Source organism: Gekko japonicus, unplaced genomic scaffold (assembly GCF_001447785.1).
Source record: "Gekko japonicus isolate JY-2015 unplaced genomic scaffold, Gekko_japonicus_V1.1 scaffold2774, whole genome shotgun sequence".
In the NCBI taxonomy this organism is placed as follows: domain Eukaryota; kingdom Metazoa; phylum Chordata; class Lepidosauria; order Squamata; family Gekkonidae; genus Gekko; species Gekko japonicus.
The window spans coordinates 182,125-194,195 of NW_015173759.1; the positions used below are offsets into that span (position 1 = coordinate 182,125).

The window sequence follows — 12,071 nt, forward strand, 5'->3', positions numbered from 1 at the left end:
GATAAGAACCATGCCCAAGGGTGTTCCCTCTAAGCTGAGTTAGTGTGATCCTAGCTCACAGTTTTTTAGCCTCCGGCTCACACATTTTCGTCTTAGCTCAGGAAGGGTGGCTCCAGGGCCAAACGAATTTATGCAGGAGCCAAATAGCTCGCTCACACCGTCCCCAGATCGCCAGGAATTTCCCAAGCCAGAGGTGGTTACCCTGGTTCAAGGTGAATACCTTCCGACCCTGCATCTATTGAATGGCTTCGCTTTTAATTGCCTCTTTGGCTTAGTCTGAGCGCATACCACTCACCACACACATGATGCATGGTTAATATACACAGAGTAGTCCTTTAAGGGGATGAAATGTGTTTGATCTGAATGTCACTAGTTTTTATACAAGTGTAATATTACTTACTCCATAACTACACCGTGTTATACCAAAAAAGTTGATAATTGTTGTATGAACTGTTTGTTTTATCATCAATAAAAATTTACTTTAAAAAAGGGGGGGGTAAATAACCGACACTGTTTTTGCTTGGGATTTTGATCTTAGTAACTGGGGGCATTACTTTCCTCTACTCACTGATAACGGATACCTTCCAGGGCTATTTTTGGGCAGGAACGCACAGGAACGGAGTTCCGGCTGGCTCCCAAGCTGGCCACGCCCAGCAGGAACTCATTAGCATAATAGGCCACACCCAACAGCAGAAACTCTATAGGATTGGCTACAATTAGGGGTGTGTGGCCTAACATGCAAAAAGCCCTGGGTTTTGACAACAAACAAGGTAAAGAGAATAAGAAGCAAAAGGTAGGTGTGGCTGGATGACCACACTTCTGGTAACATAGGCAAATGAGCTGTGCTATCAGGGGTGTGGCCTAATACACTAATGAGTTCCTGCTGTTGGGTATGGCCTATTATGCTAATGAGCTCCTGCTGGGCTTTTTCTACCCAAAAAGCCCTGATACCTTCTAATAACAGGATTCCATACTTCTTATGAGAACTAGTGCGGTTGTTTTCATTTTTGATGTCACAAAATAGTCGTGTCAGTTATGTTTTGATGACAATCACCGGGTTTCTGTGAGGAAAACACTCCCTGCTGCCTGGGTGGGGGGTGGAGGTGAGAGCAAAGGCACGAAGGAAGGGACTAGGAGCTCAGCCCCAGTGTCTTCATCTGGAGAGAAGCTTTACTTCAAGGAACGGGCACTGACACCCTTGCTGCTCTTTGCCTTGCAGGGCTGTGAAGAACTTGCACTGGATCGCTGGTGGCACTTATACTGGGGAGGCCCTGGAGTTCACAAAGGACCAGTTGCTGCGACGATTTTCCTCTGAGAACCGGGTGGCCATTGTTATCACAGATGGACGGTCGGACACCCTTCGGGACCCCATACCCCTGAATGCGCTCTGTGAAGTCAATACCCAGGTGAAACTAACAACCAGGTGACAGGGGAGGGGAGAAAGGAAAGCAAGTGGGTGGGTGTGGAGAAGTGGCATGCCCACGCGTCTTCTGAGGCAGCACATGCGTGTGTGTAAAACGTCGTCCTGTCGCAACCGACTCATAGTGACCGTGTAGGGTTTTCGAGGTAAGACAATCTCTTAAGGCCATAAGAGAAGCCATGCTGGATCAGGGCAATGGCGTGTCCAGTCTGAAAGGCTTCCAGTTGGCTCTGGGGATCTGATTGGTTGTACAGATTAAAATAACATTGCTTTAGTGGCAGCTGCCACCACAGTATTCTCCCTCATTCCAAAATTACCCCTCTTCTCTGCATTTGAGCTTCCTCTCGGTGTGTGTGTGGCCGTGTCCCACGGCAGCCATTTTGTGGTTGGCTTTACCTCCTGCGGCAGCCATTTTGTGGCTGCGCCCATCACCCTGTGTCAGACTTCCAAAGCTGCCTACGGTTCTCAAAAACATTGGGGACCCCTGATGTAGATTTTTACAATACTGAATCTTCGTTGCCCTGTAGGTGTATCCCTTGGGTATCGGCGATATTTTCTACTCTCCTCCAAACCCTGAGCAATTATCCAGTATTTCCTGTAATGGGTTATCCATTCTGCGAGAAAACTATGCAGAGCTTCTGGATGACAGTTTCCTGCACAACATTACCTCTTATATCTGCAAAGGTGAGTGAGACGTCTCTGGATACTAGTTTGGGGTCAGCCGTCACCTGTTTCTTGGCAGATGCCCAAGGAAGTAGCAAAACAGAGGAACTGGAAGCCGGGTTCTTGCATGAATACAGTGAACCAGTCTGGTGTAGTGGTTAAATGCACGGACTCTTAGCTGGGAGAACCGGGTTTGATTCCCCACTCCTCCACTTGCACCTGCTGGATGACCTTAGGCAAGCCGTAGTTCTGATAAGAGCTGTCCTTGAAAGAGCAGTTCTGGAAAGAGCCCCACCTACCTCACAGGGTGTCTGTTGTGGGGAGGGGGAGGGAAAGGAGCTTGTAAGCCGCTCTGAGACTCCTTTGGGTTGTGAAGGGCAGGGTATAAATCCAATCTCTTCTCTTCTCCTTCTAAATGCAGAAAAGGTGATGAGAAAAGGGCTGCTTTGAGGGCAGTCTGACTCTTCCCAGGGAAACCACGGTGCTTCTAAAGGCATGACTAATTAAGTCAGAATGTCAATTTATGATATTCAAGGATGGAATTAATCATCCCGAATAGCACTTTGTCCTAAGTAGCACTTCACATTCATGCACCTTTTGAAGAGGGAGAGGTAAAAGCTGGGACTTGTTCCAAAAATGAAAAGGTGGAAACTCTCCCAAAAAGTTTTTTAAGACGAATAGTAATACTCATAGGAATATGTTAAACAGACTGAATATGTAAGCACATGCAGAACTTCAAAAGAATGTAATGCACATCATAGAGTCACACCACAGAATGATTATTCTTAAAGTAATACAATCCAAAATAGTCCACAAGCACAAGCTTTCCCAGGGGCAATAACAGTCCATAGAGAAAATACTGTCCAGTATACCCCAACGGTATCATATGTAATATTAAGACCGTTTTGAAGACAGTCTTTCATCAAAGGGTATAGTGAATCAAGGTAGATACAATGACCATGAACCGATCAAAAGGCTATTTCGTATTAAGAGGGGTCCAAGGCCTCTTAGCAAATTCACAACTCAGTGGTATCAAATCTAGCAGGCAAAAAGACTCTTTTGGGGAGAGTTTCCACCTTTTCATTTCTATATTTACACTCTCCCTTCCCGGTTTGTTTTGGGACTTGTCCCAAAGTTGTGGGAGTTATACTCATGTTTGCAGGTACAGCGCCAGCCATGTATGAGCCTTGTATTACATTTGTACTGTAAGGGGTCCATGAGAACAGTCCCTGCTAGTTCCCTCTCTACATTCCAACCAATCCTAAAGTACAGTTCCTCAGTATAAGAGCTATTCAGCAATATGCCTGCTTATTAAAATACTCCTACTCTGCCTCTCTCACAATCCACAGCCCTATAGGTCGCCTGTGCTGTTGGCAAAACTGTCTCTTCTCCAACATCTGTATAGTATTCAAGAATCCTCTGGAGACCCAGCTGTGGTCATCATTTGTCCTGTGAATGGTGGGACAGGGAGGGTGGAAGCTGCCCCAAGCGCTCCAGCAGATGCAGAGCTGGGTGTGGAGTCATTGTAGAGCTGTGCCACCTTGAAGAGTCTGCAGCGCTACGGAGGCTGCATGCACAGTTCAGAGTTTTCCTGGTCTTCATGAGCCGATCCTTTAAGGCTAGAATGGAAACAATGAGAGTGGTGCAGGAAGGCTGTCTGTGTAACCTCTGCTGCTCTCCACTGTCCCCTCTAAGATAGGATGAGCTAGCTCACAGTTTTTTAGCCTCTGGCGCATGCATTTTCATCTTAGCTCAGGAAGGGATGGCTCCAGAACATAAGAACATAAGAGACGCCAATGTTGGATCAGGCCAAAGGCCCATCCAGTCCAACACTCTGTGTCACACAGTGGCCAGAAATACCAGGTGCCATCAGGAGGTCCAGCAGTGGGGCCAGGACATTAGAAGCCCTCCCACTGTTGACTCCCCCCAAGCACCAAGAAGACAGAGCATCACTTGCCCCAGAGTCCCTATCTATACCTTGTGGCTAATAGCCACCGATGGACCTCTGCTCCATATGCTTATCTAATTCCCTTTTGAAGCCGTCCATGCTTGTAGCCGCCACCACTTCCTGTAGCAGTGAATTCCATGTGTAAAATTCCAGAGCAAACGAATGTCTGCAGTAGCCAAACGGCTCGCTCACAGCTTTGTTCCAGTAGTTCACAAAGTAGAAAAGTGGGCTACAAATACTAAAATATCTCAAAAGAACCACATATCTGGCATCTGTGCAAAAGGCCGCTTATACTGTTAGTGGTGCCAGAGGACAGCCCGGGGTGCCATCTGCGCAGGCTTAGGAGATACCCGTTGATGCCAGGCAGTCTTACAGTTTGCTGCCCTGAGGGGTTTTTAATGCACAAGGAGCTGTATGAAAGTCATCTGTTGACTGCCAAAGGTTGCCTGCAAGTAAACAATAAAATGATCTGATGCAATCTTGTTTTTCGTTACAGACAAGAAGTGCCCAGACTACACTTGCCCAAGTGAGTATTCTTTCCAAAGCAGTCCTTGTGCCTTTCATTTTCAAGTAGGGCTGGCAACTGGTGGGGGGAGGGGGTTTACCAGGAGCAAAGAGAGGCCTACAATCATGGAGATGGAAGGGACCTCCAGGGTCATCTAGTCCAACCCCCTGCACACTGTTGGATATTCACAAATACCTTCCCCCAATGCCCCCAGGGACCTCTGCTCTATGCCCAGAAGAGGGCAAAAAAAAACCCTCCAGGATCCCTGCCTCAACTGGCCTGGAGAAAAACTGCTTCCTGACCCCAAAGTGGCAATCAGCATTTCCCTGGGCTTGTAAGAAAGGGCCATCGAGAAGTAAGCACTGATGCCGAGGGGCACCTGAAGTGATATCACATCGCCAGTGACGTGGGGACGCTCTGGTATTTGGGCAAAAACTATGGTAGAAGTCATTTTTTACCATAGGGATTTTGCCCACATACCAGAGCGTCCCTGCTTTGCTGGCGACACGATGTCACTTCTGGGGTGTGCCAGAAGTGATGTTGCCACATTGCCAGGGAGGCAGACCTAGGCCTCTTTTGCTGCCGGTAAGTCCCCCCATCGGCCAGCTGATCGGTGCCAGGGAGGAGGGGCCCCGGAGGAGGGGCCTGGCATGCCTGTCTTCAAGCCTCTTTAACCTCCTGAGTTGACACGGGAAGGCATGAAGCTGCCTTGCGCGGTGTTGTCTACTCTGATTAGTTGTCCCGCTGGGCACCAGGAGCTAAGTCAGGGAAGGAGAGGAGTGTAATGTAAGGCTAAGGGAAGCAAGAGCCTTTTGTTCGTAGGCCTAAACTTTGTCAGAGTTTGGGTAATCTCATGTAATGCCCATCATCCTCTGAATTCCAGAGCCGCCCCTAGTCCTTCGTTTTTTTCTCTCGCCTCTATTTTTGTCACTCTTGTGTTTCCCACCCAATATACGTGCATTCACTGTGCAGCAAATATATATAATAAATATGAGATATATATACAGATTTATCTGATGATCCTCCGCTTCAAAAGGAAGTGTACCTAGGGTTGCCATCCCCCCGGTCAGGGCAGGGGAGCCCCTGATTTTGGGGGGCCCAATCCACCCCCGAACAGCAGCGCCCCATGGGGATGCCCCCAATGCAATGGCATCACCGGTGGTGACGTCATCACACTGGGCCTGTCACACGGCAACGCTTTAGCACTTGGGGGGAACTCCCTGGTTACCATAGAGTTTTTTGCCCCAAACGCTAGAGCATTGCCGCACGATGGCCCCGGTGTGATGACATCAGATCCGGAGGAGGAGCCGGGAGCCCCCCACTGCGGGAAAGGTAATACCTGGCAACTCTAAGTGTACCTGTTATAAGAAACATTTTTGCAGAGCCCGAATGACAACTTTCTTGTATTGCCCCCAGCATGTGCATCTGAGAACCTTCCTATAGAAATATCATTTGAGTAAGTAAGCAAGGCGGCTTCATTGCTGGACCAATATCGCCCCATCCATTTTGAGACTCCCGTCTCCCTTTTATCTCAGAAAATCCACAGAAAAACTAGTGTCCCAAGCTGTTTGTTCTGATGTGTATTTTATGGGACCAAGTATCTAAGGCCCTGTGCATTGTGCACCAGCAGAAGAGGATCTCTGCCTCCCCCCAGTGTCCCCCATATTAACAGGTATAGAATATGTACAGCTGACTTAAGAGCCAATATCTCTTCTCCTTTTAGTCACCTTTGATGGCCCGGCTGATATCACGCTCCTAGTGGATAGTTCTACCAGTGTCGGGAGCCGTAACTTCAACACCACCAAGAAATTTGTGAAGCGCCTGGCCGAGCGGTTCCTGGCAGCATCCAAACCTGCCGAGGACACCGTGCGCGTTTCGGTTGTCCAGTACAGCGGCAAAGCTCAGCAGAAACTGGAAGCGCAGTTCGAGCAGAACTACACCGTGATCGCCGAGGCCATCGACAGCATGCAGTTCATGAACGACGCCACGGACGTCAACGCCGCTCTCGACTATGTCACCAACCTCTACCGGCAGTCTTCCCGCTCTGGGGCTAAGAAGAGGGTGTTGGTCTTCTCCGACGGCAACTCTCAAGGCATCACCGGAAGCGCCATCGAGAGGGCGGTTCAGGCAGCCCGGCAGGCGGGCATCGAGATCTACGTACTGGTGGTCGGCACGCAAGCCAACGAGCCCAATATACGCGTCCTTGTGACTGGGAAGACCACCGAGTATGACGTGGCGTACGGGGAAAGGCACCTTTTCCGAGTGCCTGATTACAACTCTTTGCTGAGGGGCGTCTTCTATCAAACTGTTTCCAGGAGAATAGCTGTCAACTGAGTCGGTGGAATGTAAAGGAGTAGGATTATATAGATTCTAAGTTTTTTAAAAAATAAAAAAGCTAGCACTCAACAGAACCCATATTTTTTATAAAAAGCCCGCCCAGGTCCCTGCTTTTGAGCTGCATCATGCCTTTCCCTGCCCATTTCTTTTCCCCCGTAAAATTGTATACTCTACAAAGGGCGAAATGCAGGTCCGCTTATTCTTTCACCCTAATTTTCAACTGAGGTAAGCTCGGTTGGTAAAACTCAAGAATCTTGAAAATGCACTACCCTTTTATTCCTAAGATCGAGAGCACATTTTCACGTGGATACTAGGATCCTCTTTCCAGAATAAAATGATCCTTTATCTTGCTGACACAAGTAACTTTTTTTTTTTTAATTTGCTATTTTACTTTATTTTCATAATAAGAAAAACTATCGCTTGGGCTACCCAGCTCCAGAAAACTTGCTTGGCCCCTTAAAGACAAGGAGGCGGTTCCTGGAATACTCGCTGCTCTCAAGGGAACGAGCGGCAGTGACGAAAATCGTATCCTTGCGTACAACCTTCCAGTTCATAGCAAGCTGTTTTAAAATCACTTTAACCCCACAGCATCAATACAAACAAAAGTTTAGTTCAGGGGTCCCCAACCTTTTTGAGCCTGTGGGCACTTTTAACATTCTGGAATAGCCACAAAATGGCTGCCACCACATGGCTGCTGCAGGAGGTGGAGTCAGCCACAAAATGGCTGCCCCAGCTTGTCGCCAGTCACACAGTGAAGATCCTTGTGCTGTGGTGACTACAGCACTGTTTTTGAAAACCTGCACAGCCAATCAAATCTCCAGTGGCCAATCAGAAGCATTGCTGGGCAAATGACCCCCCCTGGCCCCACCCACCGGGAAAGGGGAATCCTGGTTTAGTTTTTGAGCACTGACTTCTCCTTCCATCTGATAAATCAGAGGCCCTGAAAAGCGATCTTCCAGTTAGTGTTATTATTATCTGAATTGTTTGAAATAAAATCTAAGTGAAGCCCGGGACTGGCTTCCGAGAGCCACATCCTGTGCAATGTGAGAGTCCATGCTGGTGCTAACCTTCCCTCCCCACTGCCCGAGGTTTACAGAATACGTTTGCACAGACATTCCTGGGGAAAAAACCATGTGAGAATTGGGGAACGGTTTGGACCGTTAAATTCAGTGTTTCCGATGGTGCTCTTGCTATGAAATCGATGGACATAATTTTTCAGTATGGTGGCTGTTGCTGTTTTGTAATCAAGATCCATTTTACCACTTTATTTGATTTTCTGCCTGCGTTTGTGTTTGTTTTTTAAACTGTCCAATGTTCACGTCCAGGTTTTGTTCAAATAAATCGTTTCCCACAATTTTCGGAGCGGGGGGGAAATTGACTTTGTCTCAGGGTAGCTAACGAGGAAAAATGGTTCCCAACGGAAGAGAAGAACCATGTGCTGGAATTGTGCCTTTTCACAATATCTAAGACACTACAGGAACTTTAATAAGAAGGGGGGGGTGTCTCAAAGGGCAGCTCTTCAGATTTACTCATTACCTTACCAGGTGCATGCTGGGAGTTTTGCATTCAGAGTTTACAGCGAAAACCTTCACTTTCAAGTATATGGGGGCCTTGTCTGGATTGGGACCAGGGCTGGGGGGATTGCCCTGATTTGAAAAAGCCTGGAAGAGCTACCACTGATAATCTGTTCTCTTGGTGGGGTTGCCAACCTCCAGGCGGGGCCTGGAGATCTTCTGGAATTACAACCGCTCTCCAGACTACAGAGATCAGTTCTCCTGGAGGAAAATGGCTCTCGTGGAGGGTGGCCTCTGTGGCATTCTACCCTGCTGAGGCTCCTCTCCAAACCCCGCCTTCCCCTGGTTCCACTCCCAATCCTCCAGGAATTTCCCAACCCCGAGGTGGCAACCTTATCTCTTGTGACCGAACCCCATGAATAAAAGGAGCACTTGTACGTTCAGTGGTTTTCCTATGACATTACGACGCATTTGTCAGAAACTGTTTACTCAAGTTCTTCTTTTCACTTTTTAAAGAAAACAATATTTTCCTCTGTAAATTAAAGGAAGAAATCCCATTGACCCAGATGTATGTTTTGGTTTTTAATTTTTTTCTTTTGCACTTCACATTGCAGCCTCCAGTGCGTTTTGTGCCTTGCCCCTGAAAACGCTGCTCTCATCCCTAGTCCTGAAGAGCGAGCTCTGAAGAGGAACTGGTGGAGCACAAAATGCTTTTTTGTAACGTTGCGGTTCTGTACCTTGGCCCTCAAACTCTCACTGGGATCATAAAACACACGTTTTATGACACACAGATCAGGGATGCTCCAACTCCTGTGGGTTCTGACCTCACCTGGGAATCACCAGCTGCAAATATGTCACTGATTTATCACTGATCGGATCGGCTGATCGCTGAGCCATTTGCTGGAGCTCTCTTTGGGGTAGGGGGTGGCTTTAGAACAGTGTTAACATACACTGAGCTTTCAATAGGGTTACCAAAATAAAAGCAAAAAAGAGGACATATTTCCCAACTGACTACTTCAAACAAGTGAGCGCTATGACAAATCTCATTTTAAATGCCCTTACTACTTAAGCTGTGGTAATTGCTACCAGGGGTCATTTCCTGCAGGAGCACACGGGAGCGGAGCTCCGGCAGTAAAGAGCCCAGGGGGCGGGCACATACAGCAAGCCCCACCCCCTGCTCCCAGCAGTCCTCAGTCAGAGCAAGAAGCAGCCAGGTAAATTGCAGAGCTCCCCCCAGCCCCCCGGTCCAAAACTGTCCAGTGGCACCTTTAAGACCAAGTTTTATTCAGGTACAAGCTCTCCCTCCTCTGCGAGGACAGATCTGCACGTTCCCCCCACCCACCCCCAATAGCTAGCAATCCAAAACAGTCCAGTGGAGCCTGAGTGGTGGATGTTGCCTTCTGACACACTTCCAGTGATGTCAGGAGGTGTGGCATATGCAAATGAGTTATGCTAATGCACTCCTGCACCTCTTTTTCTACGAAATGACCCCTGATTGCTACTAAGAATATTCCTAATCTTCCAATCCAAAAATAGGACATTTTCATCAGTTTTTTTAAGAGCCCAAAAGAGGACAGACACCCAAAAACAGGGCTAGTCCTCTAAAAAGAGGGCATCTGGTAACCCTAGCTTTCAGTGCATGGCTCTCTTCCATTCCCCATGTCGCTACTGCGCAGACATCATTTTCTCTGCGGCCATGTTTTAATCAATCTTCCGAAATGAATGTCTTAGGGTTACCAGCTCTGGGTTGGGAGCAGTGTTCCTGCTAAGCTGCCTAGTGTGAGCTGGCTCACAGTTTTTTAGCCTCCAGCTCACACATTTTTGTCTTAGCTCAGGAAGGGATGGCTCCGGAGCAGACTAATTTATGCAGTGGCCAAATCGCTCGCTCACGACGTTAATGCCAGCAGCTCACAAAGGAGTTTTTGCTCTCAAGACTCCACGGCTTAGAGGGAGCCTTGGTTGGGAGATGCCTGGAGATTCTGGGAGTGTGGTTTGGGGAGGGGAGGGACCTCAGCAGAGTGCAGGGCCTTAGAGTCCACCCTCCAAAGCATGGAGAACTGATCACGGTAGTCTAGGAATCAATCGTAATATTGGGAGATCTCCAGGCCCCACCTGGAGGCTGGCAACCTTACTCCAAAACGAAATTAGTTTTAAAGTAGATTCTACTCCTATTTTTGTTCTCATTAATGAATTCTGGTCTTAGCTAGCCAGTATGCTTACAGCTTAGCTGTTTTGTAAAGGGGAATCAATCGTAATACTGGGAGATCTCCAGGCCCCACCTGGAGGCTGGCAACCTTACTCCGAAACAAAATTAGTTTTAAAGTAGATTCTACTCTTATTTTTGTTCTCATTAATGAATTCTGGTCTTAGCTAGCCAGTGTGCTTACAGCTTAGCTGTTTTGTAAAGGAGCTATGTAAAGAGGTTACTGTTACCCATAAAACCAGCGAAGTATTTGGAAGGACAATGGAATGGGTTTAATATGATCTCTGCAAGCAGAATGAGGCTGGGTCCTTCATCCCAGTACACCTGCTTAAAGACGGACTGGGAACCCAAAATAGCCCTAGAAAGATCCCCCCGCCGCCACCATCCCTAGCCACTGTTAAGTCGCTCGCTTAACAAAGCAGTCGGAGAGTGATTCAGCAAGAATACAACTTTATTCTTCAACTCCAACACGGATCAACATCTGATAACCAGAACAGCCTTTACCTTGCAGCTGTCCTGCTTTTAAACATTCCCGGCTAATGTAGCCACACCCACTGTACAATTACCAACCAATAAGGTTGTTCGCATAAGGACCGTTCCTGCTCAGGGAGCTTGCTTGAAGGTGACTGGTTAGGTGCTCCCTGGGCTAGTAACACGATTGGATGGATTTGGATCCTAGCCCAGGACGAAGCTTAACATTACAAGTCAATGAGATGTTTCACATACATCATGCATTCCATGGCAGCTTTGGAATACACTACAGCCTCAGACAAAGGCGACCAGTCCTCCAAATGTTAGGACATACCACCCAGTTAGCCTTCTCTCTCAAGTTCGTACTTTGGTTTTTAAGCACATAATACTAATAAACTTGCTAATAAACGCCGGGGGGCGGGGAATCCCCTGCTTTGACGGCCTGATTTTCGACAGGACGAAAATCGGGCCCAGGGGAAACCCCACCCCCGCGTTCGCGTCACCCGGAAGTGACGTCGCACACTGGGGGCGGGGCCACGCCATTTGAGGGGAAAACTCTTTGTTTTCCCCTCAAATAGGGGAGGGGGAGGGGGGAGTTACTGGCAGGAAAACTAGGCCTGCATCACTGACAACGCAGTAATGTCACTTCCTACATGCATCATAAATGATGTCATCATGTCACTGGCAACACAGGGACGCTCAGGTATTTGGGCAAAAACTCTATGGTAGAAGTTATTTTTTTACCATAGAGTTCTCCTCCAAATACCAGTGTCCCTGCATCACCAGTGAAGTGATGATGTCACTTCCAGTTAGGGTTGCCAGGTTTCCCCTGACCAATGGTGGACTCTGTAGTTTGGAGATAAGCTATAATTCCAGGTGATTCCTAGGTTCCACCTGGAGGCTGGCATCCCTGTTTCTGGTATATGACAGAAGTGATGTTGCCATATTGCCGGTGACACAGGCCTAGGCCTAGTTGTCATGCTGACAAGTCCCCCACTAGCCAGCTGATT

The 12,071-nt window shown here is 47.9% G+C and overlaps 1 protein-coding gene across 1 annotated transcript in view; it reads left to right on the forward strand.

The window, feature by feature from the left end:
- The window catches only part of COL6A1 (collagen, type VI, alpha 1), a 79,257-nt gene extending 71,711 nt beyond the window's left edge, over nucleotides 1-7,546 (forward strand). Inside the window, exons 32-35 of the mRNA XM_015423507.1 lie at nucleotides 1,220-1,406; nucleotides 1,948-2,104; nucleotides 4,528-4,557; nucleotides 6,260-7,546. Of these exons, the coding sequence (XP_015278993.1) occupies nucleotides 1,220-1,406; nucleotides 1,948-2,104; nucleotides 4,528-4,557; nucleotides 6,260-6,870 (985 nt within the window). The 3' untranslated portion in view covers nucleotides 6,871-7,546. The remainder of the gene's footprint in view (nucleotides 1-1,219; nucleotides 1,407-1,947; nucleotides 2,105-4,527; nucleotides 4,558-6,259) is intronic.
- The last annotated feature ends 4,525 nt before the right edge of the window (nucleotides 7,547-12,071 follow it).